The 14,133-nt window shown below is 37.7% G+C and overlaps 1 protein-coding gene across 2 annotated transcripts in view; it reads left to right on the top strand.

Annotated features, from left to right (window-relative positions):
• ACADL (acyl-CoA dehydrogenase long chain) overlaps positions 1-14,133 on the top strand; it is a 41,400-nt gene that overhangs the window by 18,744 nt on the left and 8,523 nt on the right. Inside the window, exons 6-9 of one of the 2 annotated variants that reach the window (XM_004767025.3) lie at positions 361-525; positions 1,176-1,277; positions 2,266-2,379; positions 13,347-13,474. In XM_004767025.3, the coding sequence (XP_004767082.1) occupies positions 361-525; positions 1,176-1,277; positions 2,266-2,379; positions 13,347-13,474 (509 nt within the window). The remainder of the gene's footprint in view (positions 1-360; positions 526-1,175; positions 1,278-2,265; positions 2,380-13,346; positions 13,475-14,133) is intronic. The other variant, XM_045078695.1, reaches the window with a different exon arrangement.

Below are 14,133 nucleotides of genomic sequence, written 5' to 3'. Positions count from 1 at the left end.
CTCTCAAATAAATAAAGTTTGTCATTTTATCATTTTTATAGATAATTCTGTTTTAGTTTGGAAAGGACATAATAAGCTCTGTTCATTATTATTTACAGTATTAGTTGTAGAATGAAAATGCACTGGGTTCATTCTTTGAAGTATTGGGTTGTTTTCCTTGTGCTCTTTAATAACCTTCTATAGGTTTTAACACTGCAGATCCTTGGCTAGTGTACAAAGAGAGGCATAAAGTGTGTCTTGTCTGATTTAGTCTTCTTGAATATACTTTCTTTTTTTTTTTTAAATATACTTTCTTCCAATCATAACTTATACATGGATCTGATACATTGTGGAACATCACAGTATATTTGGGGTTTGCAGGTATTCATCTCCAATGGGTGGCTGAGTGACATTGTGATTGTAGTGGCACTCACCAATCGTGAAACTCTCTCTCCTGCCCATGGCATTAGCCTTTTTCTGGTGGAAAATGGAATGAAAGGATTTATCAAGGGAAAAAAGCTACAAAAAATGGGACAAAAAGCCCAGGTAAGTCATACTATAAATTATTAATGATAAATAATTGAGCTTACTCCATTATGACTTAATAGAACTCTGTAGTTCTATAATTTTGATGTATGTATATCAAATCATATCTTCTTATGCAAAATTCCTAAAATATACTTTTCAGAAATGTTAAGAGAGATTTATCTAACTGTATCTCTTTCTGTTATTCAGCAGCAGAAGTGAATCAAGGTATTTTGAATATCTGTTTCATTAATGGGAAAATTAATTGTATGTTGATAAACCCACTAAACTGATTGAAGAAAATTTATTAAATAAGAGGAGAAAATATTTTTTTATTATTTGGTAATTATCTGGTAGTTTTTTCATCATCAAAAAAGAAAAACATGTTTTACTTTGCATTAGAAACCTTTAGCTCTTGGTACATCTAGAACTGGACAAGATTGGAGCTAGAATGACAGTATGTTGTGAGAAAGCCACCAGTTTTTGGAATCTGGTGAATCTGGGTTTGCATACCTGGTTTACCACTTCCACATCGCAATATTAACCACTCCAACTTGGCTTCTAGTTTTTGTTCTTCTTTTTGTTTTCTTAAATGAAAATAATCATTACCTCATTGGTTTGTTGGGAGACTTGAGTGAAATAATTCTGTTCTTAATTTTGTGATCCTTTAGGATACTGCAGAATTATTCTTTGAAGATGTCCGGTTGCCAGCTAGTGCCCTAATTGGAGAAGAGAATAAAGGCTTCTATTACCTCATGAAAGAGCTTCCAAAGGTCAGAATTATTAAAGATTCCATCTTTTGATTAGATAATGAAGTCAAATGCTATAACATAGAACTATGGAAATTCACATATATAAAACTTATGATATAGTCAGTCATTTGAGTATAGCTTAAAGTTGTAAAAAACAACAACAACAAAAAACACCTGAGTTTTGTAGGCTAGATAAGTAAATAACTAAACTCAGGGATATCCGATCAAAGCTTAGAGGTGAGTGGGGAGATTATGTATTTCATGACTATGATACCCTCTTAGAATGCTTTTAGCTTCTTAACTACAAGTCAAGAATTCTTAGCTCCTTATAAGGAATGGTCAGCCAAAACATTTGGCAGGATTTTTTGTAATACCTGAGAATCAAAGGAGAAAGTTGTTGAGTTCATACCCCATAAGATCAGCCCTCACCTCTGTGTTTTTGGTGTGTGCTAGCTGAGCGTCACTGAGTCTTACATACTAGCATATGAGCATAGGTGCATATGCCTACTAACTGCCTCAGCCTGGGCTAAACATGAAATTGGGGACAAGGCTAGAAACACTGCCATAGAAATAGAATAAAGAAATCACCAGCAAGGTGGATTTAAACTGGCTGTGGATACTTTTGCACTAATAGACAGAATTTAACCTGTACCCTTTGAGATGTTGATTTTCACAGACCAATTAGGACATTAATGTGCAGAGATCAATAAAAATCAACAATTTCATATTTCTCTTCTCATTGATAAGTGATGATAAGGAATGAAATAAATTATGTATATATCTATAGATAGTAAGTACAGTCATTTATAAAAATAAAGGATTTGTTTTAGAGAATTATTATGGAGATGTCAAAATATTCTGATAAATCTCTGTGGGAGCATTTTCTTGTAGAAGTAAGAGATTAATTTTTAGGAGTTTCATAAAGACTATGAGATTTATTATCACTGAAATCATGTGAAAATCACTTGTGGAATTAGAATGATGCTTAAGACCTAATTTTGGGTTCTAGGAAAGGCTAGTGATTGCTGACTTAGCAGTTTCAGCCTGTGAATTCATGTTTGAAGAAACCAGGACTTATGTTAAAGAAAGAAAAATTTTTGGGAAAACAGTTGCACAAATGCAGGTAAGCTTGAATCTAAATATAAATATGGAGTAATTCTCATAGAGGTAGTATTAGAATCCATGGAGGTGGGTGAGGCTGTTGAGGGAAAAAGTAGAGAATAAGACAAGAAGAGGTTCTAGGACCGAGTCCTGTGAAAAATATAGGATTTACAGGTAGAGTAGGAGGAGATGAACCTGCAAAGACAACAGAGAATGAATGGATAGAAAGAAAAAAGCAAATTAAGCAAGTAGTGTTCCAGAAGCTAAGAGGAAAGATTTAAAGTAAGCAGGAGTGGGGCCAATGACACTTAGAGGGAAACTAAGATGAAGGTCAAGAGTACCCATTGGAAGATGAATGGATAAAGATGTGATAGACAGAGAGTAGAATGAATGTGATACACACACACACACACACACACACACACACACAGGAATACTATGCAGCCATCAAAAAGTTGAGATCTTGGGACGCCTGGGTGGCTCAGTTGGTTAAGCAGCTGCCTTCGGCTCAGGTCATGATCCCAGCGTCCTGGGATCGAGTCCCACATCGGGCTCCTTGCTCCGCAGGGAGCCTGCTTCTCCCTCTGCCTCTGCCTGCCATTCTGTCTGCCTGTGCTCGCTCTCACTCTCTCTCTCTTACAAATAAATAAATAAAATCTTTAAAAAAAAAAAAAGTTGAGATCTTGCCATTTGCAATGACATGGGTGGGACTAGAGGGTACTATGCTAAGTGAAATAAATCAATCAGAGAAATAATTATCATATGATCTCACTGATAATGTGGAATTTAAGAAATAAGGCAGAGGATCATAGGGGATGTGAGGAAAAAATGAAAGAAGATGAAAGTAGAGAGGGAGACAAACCATAAGAGATGCTTAATCATAGGAAACAAAGGGAGGGCTGCTGGCGGGGGGGATGGAGGGATGGTGTCACTGGGTGATGGACATTGGGGAGGATATGTGTTGTAATGAGCACTGGGTATTCTATAAGACAGATGAATCACAGACCTGTACCCGTGAAACAAATAATATATTCTATGTTAATTGAATTTAAATTAAAAATAATAATTAATTTAAAAAGACTGTCCACTGGACATAGTGGTAGGGAAGTTATTTCTTAGAAGCCATTAATGGACTGGAGTGCAATGTTGCCAGACCAGCGTGGGTAGAAGAATAAATGGAAATGAGGACGTAAAGATACTCAGAGCAGACAACTCTTTCCTGAGTTCGGTTGTGAATGGTAGTTAAAAGAAGGATGGTTACTAGGGAGTAAGAAGAGAATGGGGGGGGGCAGAATTTTGGGATCAAGTGACATATTTGGAGATTATTAAGTTTTTGTTATTATTATGTTGAAAGGATTTAGTTAAGAGAGAAAGATTGTAGATATGAAGAGGATAATCAGTTGGGTCTGATATTTGAGAAAGTATTAGGATGTGGATGCCAAAGCACATGGAAAGATAAGCCTTCCCACCCCCACAGCAGAGATGTTTCCTCCATTGATAGAAAGGACAGGTAGGGTTTCATTCAGATACTTACCTCTGTTGGTAGAAGATCAAAAAAGCTCTTTTATGAAGGCTTTCATTTCCCTTAAGTAATATAGGGCAACTCAGTTCTTGAAGATCAGCTGAGTAAATGGGGCATGGAAGTGTCCATGGAGAGGAAGATTTGAAATACCCCTTCAAACTGAGAGACTGAACTAACTTGAAAAATATAGTAAGGCTGCTGGCAGTGTTGAGGACTCTGGTGAGGTTAATGATCATGGGTTTTTAGTGGTATCTTCTGCTTCTTTGTGTATTAGATTTACTAGAAGGGTTTAGCTATCCAGGATCAAGCACAAAGTAGGTGGATGATTGTTTAAGGCTGCGTTTTGCAAGGAAGTTAAAGGTATTTGCCAAAGAACTCAACATATGGTGCCCATAATCACTGACCATGCCAATCAAATATTAGACCCTAGTTTCTTCTTAAATGAATAGTTTATAAACAAGGAAGTCATAAAATTGATTGAACATTTTATCAGCAAAAAGTCTGGAATTGGAAATCCACTTAAAGAATTTGAAGTGGAGACAAACCATAAGTGACTCTTAATCTCACAAAACAAACTGAGGGTTGCTGGGGGGAGGGGGTTTGGGAGAAGGGGGTGGGATTATGGACATTGGCGAGGGTATGTGCTTTGGTGAGTGCTGTGAAGTGTGTAAACCTGGTGATTCACAGACCTGTACCCCTGGGGATAAAAATATATGTTTATAAAAAATAAAAAATTAAAAAAAAAAGAGAGATCAGGAAAAAAAAAAAAGAATTTGAAGTGGAATGACCTATTAGATGATGAGCTTTGTAAAGGGCAAGGCAAAAATGAAACACTGGTAGGCTTTTAGGACCAGCATTACAGAAATTGACTTCAGGCGTGATTAAGTCCTAGGCTCAACTACTTGGATCTCTGTGGTCTCGTCAGGTTGTATGATCACTCTCCAAAGCATTTTCTTATTTGCAAAATGTGAAAAATATCTGTCACCTGTCTTGTAGAATTGCTGTGAGGATTAGATGGTTCACCCAGAGTGCTCAGAATATTGCCTGGCAAAGTAAACACTCCCTAAAGTTTACTATTTTTCCCTTACCAAGTGTCTTCCTCCATTCTGTTCCAATGAAGGGAACCTTTTCATCAAATTCTGGCTCCTGGTCTGGACCTACCTCAGGCCATTTTGAGAATTATTTGCTACCTGTGTGTTTATCAAGTGAACGTTTTCCAGGGCGCCTGGGTGGCTCAGTTGGTTAAGCATCTGCCTTCGGTTCAGGACATGATCCCAGGGTTCTTGGATCTAGCCCCACATTGGGCTGTCCTGCTCAGCTGTGAGTCTTCTTCTTTCTCTGCCTCTGATCGCTTTCACTCTTTCTCAAATAAATAAATAAAATCTTCACTTGATCTGAGAAAAGAAAAAAGTCAACTTTTTCCATTCTGAAAACACTTCTTTATATTCTTTCTTATTGACATAACAGATCTAAGAATAGTTGGTCTGAATCTGAATCTAAAATGAGACACTTTAGAAAACAACGTATTAAAATGGTATGGTTTGACTTGCCTAAATTGTGATTTCCTTTAAAGTAAGGATTTTATATTTTATATTCCTTTTCATTTATGTATCATTAATTCACACATTGCAGGGAGTCTTAGTGTTTGTCCTCTTCCTGCAGGCATTTAGAACTGTCAGGAAGTAGAGTACACACCAAGTACCATGGTGTTTGGTATTTGATATTTTGGAGGCCAGTATTGTTAAATGTCCTGTAATTCAAAGATAGATTTGGAGAGCAACTAATTGTCTCACTCAAAATGCCAATAATCTCCCTTTGAGAAATAGTGATATACATAATTTATTCCTTTTTGTTTCTCTGAACAAATATGTACTGACTGCCTTGTAAAGGTTGTATACTGAAATATAATATGATAGGTATGGTTCTAAAAATACATATTATGGATTCCTCCCAATGTGAAATATTACTCTGTGACTTTCTGAACTCTACCCAAAGTACTTTATAGGCATACCTAGAAAATACTGCCAGTTCTCTTCCAGGATATTGCAATTAAGCAAGCCTAATGAAGTTTTTGGTTTTCCAGTGCATATCTTTACACTATACTATGTCTATTAAGTGTGCAATAGCATCGTGTCTAAAAGGTGTACTACGTGCGGGACAGCTGGGTGGCACAGTCAGTTAGTTAAGCATCTGACTCTTGGTTTTGGCTAAGGTCTGATCTTAGGGTCATGAGATCTAACCCCGTGTGGGGTTCTAGGCTCAGTGTGGAGTCTGCTTAAGACTCCTTCTCCCTCGCCCTCTGCTCCTTCCCCCTGCATATGCGCTCTCTCCCCCTCTCTCTCTCTCTCAAAGAAATAAATAAATCTTAAAAAAAAAAAAGGTGTGCATACCTTTATTAAAAAATACTTCATTGGGGTGCCTGGGTGGCTCAGTTAGTTAAGCGTCTGTCTTTGGCTCAGATCATGATCCCCGGGCCCTGAGATTGAGTCCCACATCAGGCTCCCTGCTCAGGGGGAGCCTGCTTCCTTCTCTCTCTCTGCCTGCCATTCCTCCTGCTTGTGCTCTCTCACACCCGCTCGCTCTCTCTGTCAAATACATAAATAAAATCTTTAAAAATATATATTGCTAAAAATGCTAGCCATCATGTAGCCTTCAGCAAGTGGTAATCTCTTTGCTGATGGAGCGTCTTGCCTCAGTGTTGATGGCTGCTGACTGGTCAGGGTGGTAGTTGCTGAAGGCTATGCCTTTTTTTAAGACAACAATGAACTGTATGTGTTGTGAGCGCTGTGCATTGTGTAAGACTGATGAATCACAGACCGGTACCCCTGAAACAAATAATACATTATATGTTAACAACAATAATAAAAAATAATAATAATTTTTTTAAAAGACAGTTAACTTTGCCACATCAATGGACTCTTCCTTTTACGAACGATTTCTCTGTAGCATATAATACTTTTTGCCTACATTTTACCCACAGCAGAACTTCTTTCAAAATTGTAAGCAGTCCTCTCAAACCCTGCTGCTATTTTATCAACTAAGTTTATGTAAAAATCTGTATCTTTTGTTGTCATTTCCACAGTCTTCTTGGCATCTTTACCAGTAGATTCCATCTCCAGAACAACCACTTTTTTCATTCATCCATAAGAAGCAACTCCTCATCTGTTAAGGTTTATTGTAGGATAGCACCAGTGCAGTCCTATCTTCAGGCTCCACTTCTGATTCTAGTTCTCTTGCTGTTCCCACCACATCCACAGTCACTTTGTCCACTGAAGTCCTGAATCCTTCAAAGTCATCCAGGAAGATTGGAATCAACTTCTTCAAAAACTCCCACTCGTGTTGATATTTCAGCCTCTTCCTATGATTCTTGAATGTTCTTAATGACCTTTGGAGTGGTGGATTCTTTGGAGAGGGTTTTCACTTTACTTTGCCCAGATCCAGCAGAGGAAATCACTGTCTATGGCAGCTACAGCTTTATGAAATGTATTCCTTAAATAACACAACTTGAAAGTCAGAATTTCTCCTTAATCCATGGGCTGCATGGATGCATCCATGGATGTTGTATTAATAAGCATGAAAACCACATGAATCTCATTGTGCATCTCAGTCAGAATTTGGGTGATCAGGTACATTGTCAATAAGCAGTAATATTTGAAAGGATTTTTTTTTCTTCTGAGTTCAACAGTAGGCTTAACATATTCAATAAAATCAACCATGTTGTACAAAGATGAGATTTTATCCAGGCTTTGTTGTTCCAGTTCTAGAACACAGGCAGAGTAGGTCTAGCATAATTCTTAAGGTCCCTAGGATTTTCAGAATGGCCAGTGAGCACTGGCTTCAACTTAAAGTCACCAGCTGCATTAGGCCCTAGCAGGAAAGTCAGCCTGTCCTTTGAAGTTGGAAGCTAGGCGTTGACTTCTCCTTTCTAGCCATGAAGGCTGTAGATGGCATCTTCTTGCAATATAAGGCTGGTTCATCTGCATTGAAAATCTCTTGTGTAGTGTGGCCACCTTTGTTAATGACCTTAGCTGGAATTTCCGGGTAACCTGCTATAGCTACTGCATCAGCACTGGCCAATTCCACTTACCAGTCTATGTTATGGAGATGGCTTCTTTCCTTAAACTTCATGAATCAACCTCTGCCAACTTCAGACTTCTTCAGATTCCTTACCTTTCTCAGTTTTCATAGAATTAAGGAGAGTTAGGGCCTTGCTGTGGATTAGGTTTTGGCGTAAGGAAATGTTGTGGATGGTTTGATAATCTATCCAGACACATAAAACTTTCTCCATATCAACAATAAGGCTGTTTACTTTTTTTTTTTTTTTTTTTAATCATTCACATGTTCACTGGAGGAGCACTTTTAATTTCCTTCAAGAACTTTTCCTTTGCATTCACAGCTTGGCTAACTGGCACAAGAAGTATAGCTTTCTGCCTGGCTTGGCTTTTTTCATACCTTCCTCAGGAAGTTTAATCATTTCTAGCTTTTGATTTAAAATGAGAGGCATGTGATTCCTCCTTTCAGTTGGATTTTAGAGGCCATTGTAGGGTTATTAGTGGGTCTCATTTCAGTACTTTTGTGTCTCTGGGAATAGGGAGAGGGACAGAGATAGGGGAAGGACTGGTCAGTGGAGCAATCAGAACACACATTTATCGATTAAGCTTACCATCTTTTATGGGCGTGGTTCGTGGTGTCTCAAAACAAGAAGAATAGTAATACCAAAGATCGCTGATTACCATAACAAATATAGTGATAATAAGAAAGTTGGAAATATTGTGAGAATTACCAAAATATGACACAAAGACACCAAATGAGCAAATGCTGTTGGGAAAAATGGCGCAGATAGACTTTCTCAACACAGGTCACCACAGACCTTCAATTTGTTAAAAAAAAAAAAATGCAACTTCTACAAAGTGCAGTAAAGCAAAGAGCAAGAAAATAAGGTATGTCTGCAATAGCTTTTGCTTCTGAAATCCAGCCACCACCAATTTCATGCCTTTAGCCCTGTTATGGTTACTATAAAAAGTGAACCTGGTGGAGCCTGGGAGGCCATAGTTGGTTAAGTGTTTGATTCTGGATTTCAACTCAGGATCTTGAGCTCAAGCCCTGAGTCAGGCTCCGTGCTGAGCGCAGAGCTTGCTTAAGACTCCCCCTCTCTCGCTGGCCCTCCCCACCCTGTACACACGCTCTCTCTCTCTCTGAAATAAATAAATCTTTTTTAAAAATTCAAGAAATAGGGATGTCTGGGTGGCACAGTCAGTTAAGCATCTGCCTTCGACTCCGATCATGGTCCTGGGGTCCTGGGATGGAGCCCCACATCAGACTCCTTGCTCAGCCGGGAACCTGCTTCCTCTCTGCCTGCTGCTCACCCTGTTTGTGCTCTCCCTCTCCCTCTCCAATATAATATATAAATAAAATATTTTTAAGAATTAAAAAATTCAAAGTGAACCAAATTATTTCCATCTCCTTGGAAATCTACATCTCCTTTTATGGAACTCATATTAAATTAAAACAAAGATGACTATGATATTACCCAGATTGTCTGTAATTCAGAATGTTAAGTCTGATTGGACATTGGACCTTGAAGGAATAGGAAATTGGCATAATATTTTCCCATAGAAAAAACAAAGTTTGTAATATATGTATTTTATTAATATATATGCTAAATAAATACATATATTTTGATAGAAAAAATAAAGATCGTTTCAATCTTTTTAAAAGGATTTGAAAAGGCTTTTATTGCCTCCTTTCAAAGGTAGTTTACCAAAATGTCACTAGATGGCAGTAGCATCACTTCCACCAGTATACCAGGACTACCTGTAGTATGGTTTTCTAAGTAAATATGTGTGTGTTCTTAGATTTCTGAGACATTTCTTTTCTTTAAGATTTCATTTATTTATTTGACAGAGACAGAGAGACAGTGAGAGAGGGAACACAAGCAGGGGGAGTTTGAGGGAGAGAAGCAGACCCCAGTTGAGCAAGCAGCCCTGTGCCGGGCTGGATCCCCAGGCCCTGGGATCATGACCTGAGCCAAAGGCAGATGCTTAATGACCAAGTCACCCAGGCACCTCCCAGATTTCTGAGATATTTCATCTAATCTTTCTGTTTTATTGAAATAAGTATCTTTGAATAATATTTTTGTGTTCAGTCTTGGAATGTATTCAAAGAAGATGAACAACTAATATATTGCCTATAGCTCCTATCCTGGAGCCGGGTACACTATTGTTCTAGTTATTAAAATGAAATAGAAGACCTTTAAACATCATATTATACCTAGCCAAGTGTCATCTTATGATCATTTAACTATTCAGTTTCCTTATTTTCTCTATGTTATTCTTGAATTTTGAACATTGGGGCCTCTCTGCCATTTAGCTATATTCCACCAAAAAATCATATTCTTTTTAGGATGGAGACCTATCATACTTCAGTGGCAATTATAGGATTTTCATTTCCTTTCATTCATACTCTGTGCTGTTTAAATGGAATATGGCCTAGGTAACCTCTCCAAAGTGTATTCCAGGTTCCATAATTCTATGATTCAAAGGGTTATGTCGTTCAGAACTCTGAAAGATACTCTGATTTACTCATTAAGTTTTGAGGATTTTCTTTTTAAATGCTAGCTGCAGTATTATCTATTAGCAATTATTAATGAATGCTTGGAAATACTGCTACAAGTGTGTTGATCAATTACAAGAAGCACCTTGCTAATAATGCGTGGTATAGTTATTAGCCACCACCCATTACAGAATAATTTCTGAAAGCCTGAGGCAATGTCTGCAATGAAGAGCCAGGACAATGTGATGCCAAGAATATACAAGTATTTAATCTCTTTGTCCCCTAGAGAGTAAATTATGTATTCTTGGAGGCATTCATTTCTTCAAACCTGTGGACTTCACTAAATGGATTAAAGCAAGAGTTCTAAATGAGCACACCCTGATCTGAAATTTAACTTCAGCTTCTGGAAGCTCCCAGCATTCCTAGAGAAATAGCTCTCAGGTGGGGAATTGGGCTTAGAGATCCTGATTCTCTCACATTGTAAATAGAGCATAAATTCTCAAGGGTGCCATTACAGTGGGGAAAGAGCAAAAGTATCTTAGGAATTGTCAGATTGTCAGGGTACCTGCGTGGCTCAGTCAGTTGGGTCTCTGACTTTTGATTTTGGCTTGGGTCATGATCTCAGGGTCAGTGGGATCAAGCCCCACATTGGGCTCTGCTCATAGTAGCGAGTCTGCTTGGGATTCTTTCCCCGTCCCTCTGTCCCTTACCCCTGCATGAGCACATGCATTCTCTCTCTCTCAAATAAAAATAAATTTAAAAAGAAAAAAAAAGAATTGTCAGATTCTTACTTATTTTCCATTGAAAATAAGTGTCATTGAACTAAACCAGGAATAGGCTTAGAGGGAATATATACTCATCTGTTTTCAATGTATAGAACATTTTTTCCCCCACTTTTTTTCATTTCTTCCATCTTTAAGTTTTCTGTGAGTAATCTTGGATGTGTGGTGTAGAAGTAGGAAACTTTGTGTTGATTAGATGGTAGAGGTTTGGTGTAATTAAATATGCATGAATAGAAAGGGAGATAAACAACGTAAGGGAAAGAGTGAGAGGGGAAGAAGGTTTTGATGTGTCCCAGCGTGTTCTGAATCAGAAGCCAGGATACTGAGGTGGGAAAAGTGTGATGCCAACCTTCCTACTGCTTGGTTTTGGAACTATTAGGTGCCAGTCATATTGTCTGTTTCTAGAATAGGGTGGAGTAAGGCCAAGGGAAAGGCAGTCAGTTGGGTTTTTCATTGAAATGGTAGTGCCGTTCATACACCTCTGAGGAATCTCTTCCTCGTAGTGCCTGTTCCTCCTGACACTCAGATCTTGCCTGGTCCTGGGTCTTAATTATGTTCCTTTTCTACTCTTTTCTGGAAATAGAAAGCACCCCAATTGTCCCCATCACAATGATGCTAAAAGGCTCGCTTTTGTAGTTTGAGAATTGCCATAGCCAATAGGAATGGCAGAGCCAACATTCTCTTGAGAATCTAGTCCCTAAAGCCTTCCTTCTGGGGACTCAGTCATGGCTTTGAACTTACCAGTGCATAGGTAGGGCACATTAATTTCTAGTTTGAGTTTGACTGCGCCACCTCTGTCACTAACTTCCATGCCTTTTAATAGTCACAGCAAAGATCTCACTCATTAGTTCTATAGAATGATCAAAACTCTGTTCTATCTGAATTTCCACAAGGAAGACAGAGCCAGCTGACCATAGCTGGGCCTTGAACCTAAGAGGTCAACTTGAATGGGGTGTATTTCAGGGGGTTACCCAAAGTGGAAGGCTAATATGTCAAATCCAAGCCAGTTTCCTGAAGGAAGTTCAAGAGTTGGTGCACCAAGGAGACCAGATGTGAACTCAGAATTCAAAGTATGAGAGCCAAGAATCTGGAATAAAGACCATTTGATTGAAGTGAAAGCAGTCAAAAACACTTGGGAACAGAGAGAATGACTTCAAAGGCTACTATAGGTTGTCTGTGGCCAGCAGGAGAAAGTATAATATATCACATTGGCCATTCCAGACCATTCAGTTCAAGTTAGAGACTAGCTATATGTAGGGATATCCATAGAGATATATACATAGTGGAAAGATGTGGAAGAAGTTGGAGGCTACTGGACTTTGATCTCTTGCATGCTCTGATGCTTTTATTCTACATTCTGTAGATGCAGATTAAATACTTTGCAATATAAAATAATGTCTAGGGCGCCTGGGTGGCTCAGTTGGTTGGACGACTGCATTCAGCTCGGGTCATCATCCTGGAGTCCCGGGATCGAGTCCCACATCGGGCTCCCAGCTCCATGGGAAGTCTGCTTCTCCCTCTGACCTTCTCCTCACTCATGTTCTCTCTCACTGTATCTCTCTCAAATAAATAAATAAAATCTTAAAAAAAAATAATGTCTAATAATTATTTTTAACATTGTCCTTCCAGCTTGTTACTTTATTATTTTACTCCAAGACAAAGAAGCAGAATAATGTGTATACTTAATTTCATTAATAGAGACAAATTCTTTATAAGAAAGAAGAAAAACACGAATTCTTCGTGGATTTAGATTCTGGAGGAAAATGGGTGTTTTCAACAGCTGTATTAAAGGACTATACCAGCAGATGGTGCTCACCTATTAAAGCCATGCTGTTTTTCAAGCAGTTTCCCTAAATGGTCTAAATTTTTAAATCTAAAACATGAGATATTGTTTATGTATTTATCTCTTTTTTTCTCTTTTAGTACAGGTTTTTCTAGCAATGAATATAGTGTGTTTTAAATTTAAGCTATTTAGTTTAACATGCCTCTTTGGGAGGAAGAAAAAGAACTGGTAATTCCACTTTTGTTTTGCTCTAAAGATCTTCTATTATATAATTTTTGATATGCTAGGTGACTATAAATATGCTCTTTTTTATGCTCAATTTTTTTCCTTTCATTTCCTTCAAACTCAAGACAGTACAACATAAGCTAGCAGAATTAAAAACACAAATTTGTGTAACCAGAGCTTTTGTGGACAGCTGTCTCCAGCTGCATGAAAAGAAACGTCTGGATTCTGCCTCTGCCTCCATGGCGAAATATTGGTATGCATGCTTCAATAATTAAAATGTGGTGTTTGCACAGACTGTTATGGAATTCTTCCAACTTTAAACTCAGCCCTGAGGGTCTTAAAAGAACAAGGCTGTGAAAATAAAAACTAACAATAAGAATCAACTTAAAAAAAATATACTGGAAGGTCCCATTAAGCCTATATATAATGTGCTAAAAATTACTCAAGTTGATTTAACTTTTAGCTTGCTATTGAAAATAAGATATTAAGATACTGAAGAAGGATGACTGATTAGTTCATTCAAGTACGAGTTTAATTTCAAATTATCTGACAAGTGGCCCGTAATGAGACCAAACAAGAATAGTAAGACTTAGAATTCTGAGATTGAATCCCAATTCTTTCATTAAATAACTGTAATTAAATTTAATTCTTTCTGGATCAACATTTTGATATCTGTGAAATGAGTAGATTGGATTGCATTTCCCTAAAGTGTTGTCTAGATCTAAGAAAAATTTCCGAAAAATTGATTATTCCCTCAAATGTTGCACATTCTCTATTAAATGAAAGGGAAAATGTCCTATAAGTCTTGGAAAGACTTTTCACTGGTATTAAAGATGAATTGAAAAATAAATAAGTAAATAAAGATGAGTTAATTGAAAAGAGACTCCTTGTATTTTAGGATGCAAGAACATA

Source organism: Mustela putorius, unplaced genomic scaffold, assembly GCF_011764305.1.
Source record: "Mustela putorius furo isolate JIRA1106 unplaced genomic scaffold, ASM1176430v1.1 tig00000275_pilon_pilon_pilon, whole genome shotgun sequence".
Lineage (NCBI taxonomy): Eukaryota > Metazoa > Chordata > Mammalia > Carnivora > Mustelidae > Mustela > Mustela putorius.
Note: the sequence above shows the minus strand (reverse complement) of the source record. Positions and strands in the feature narration are given on the sequence as shown.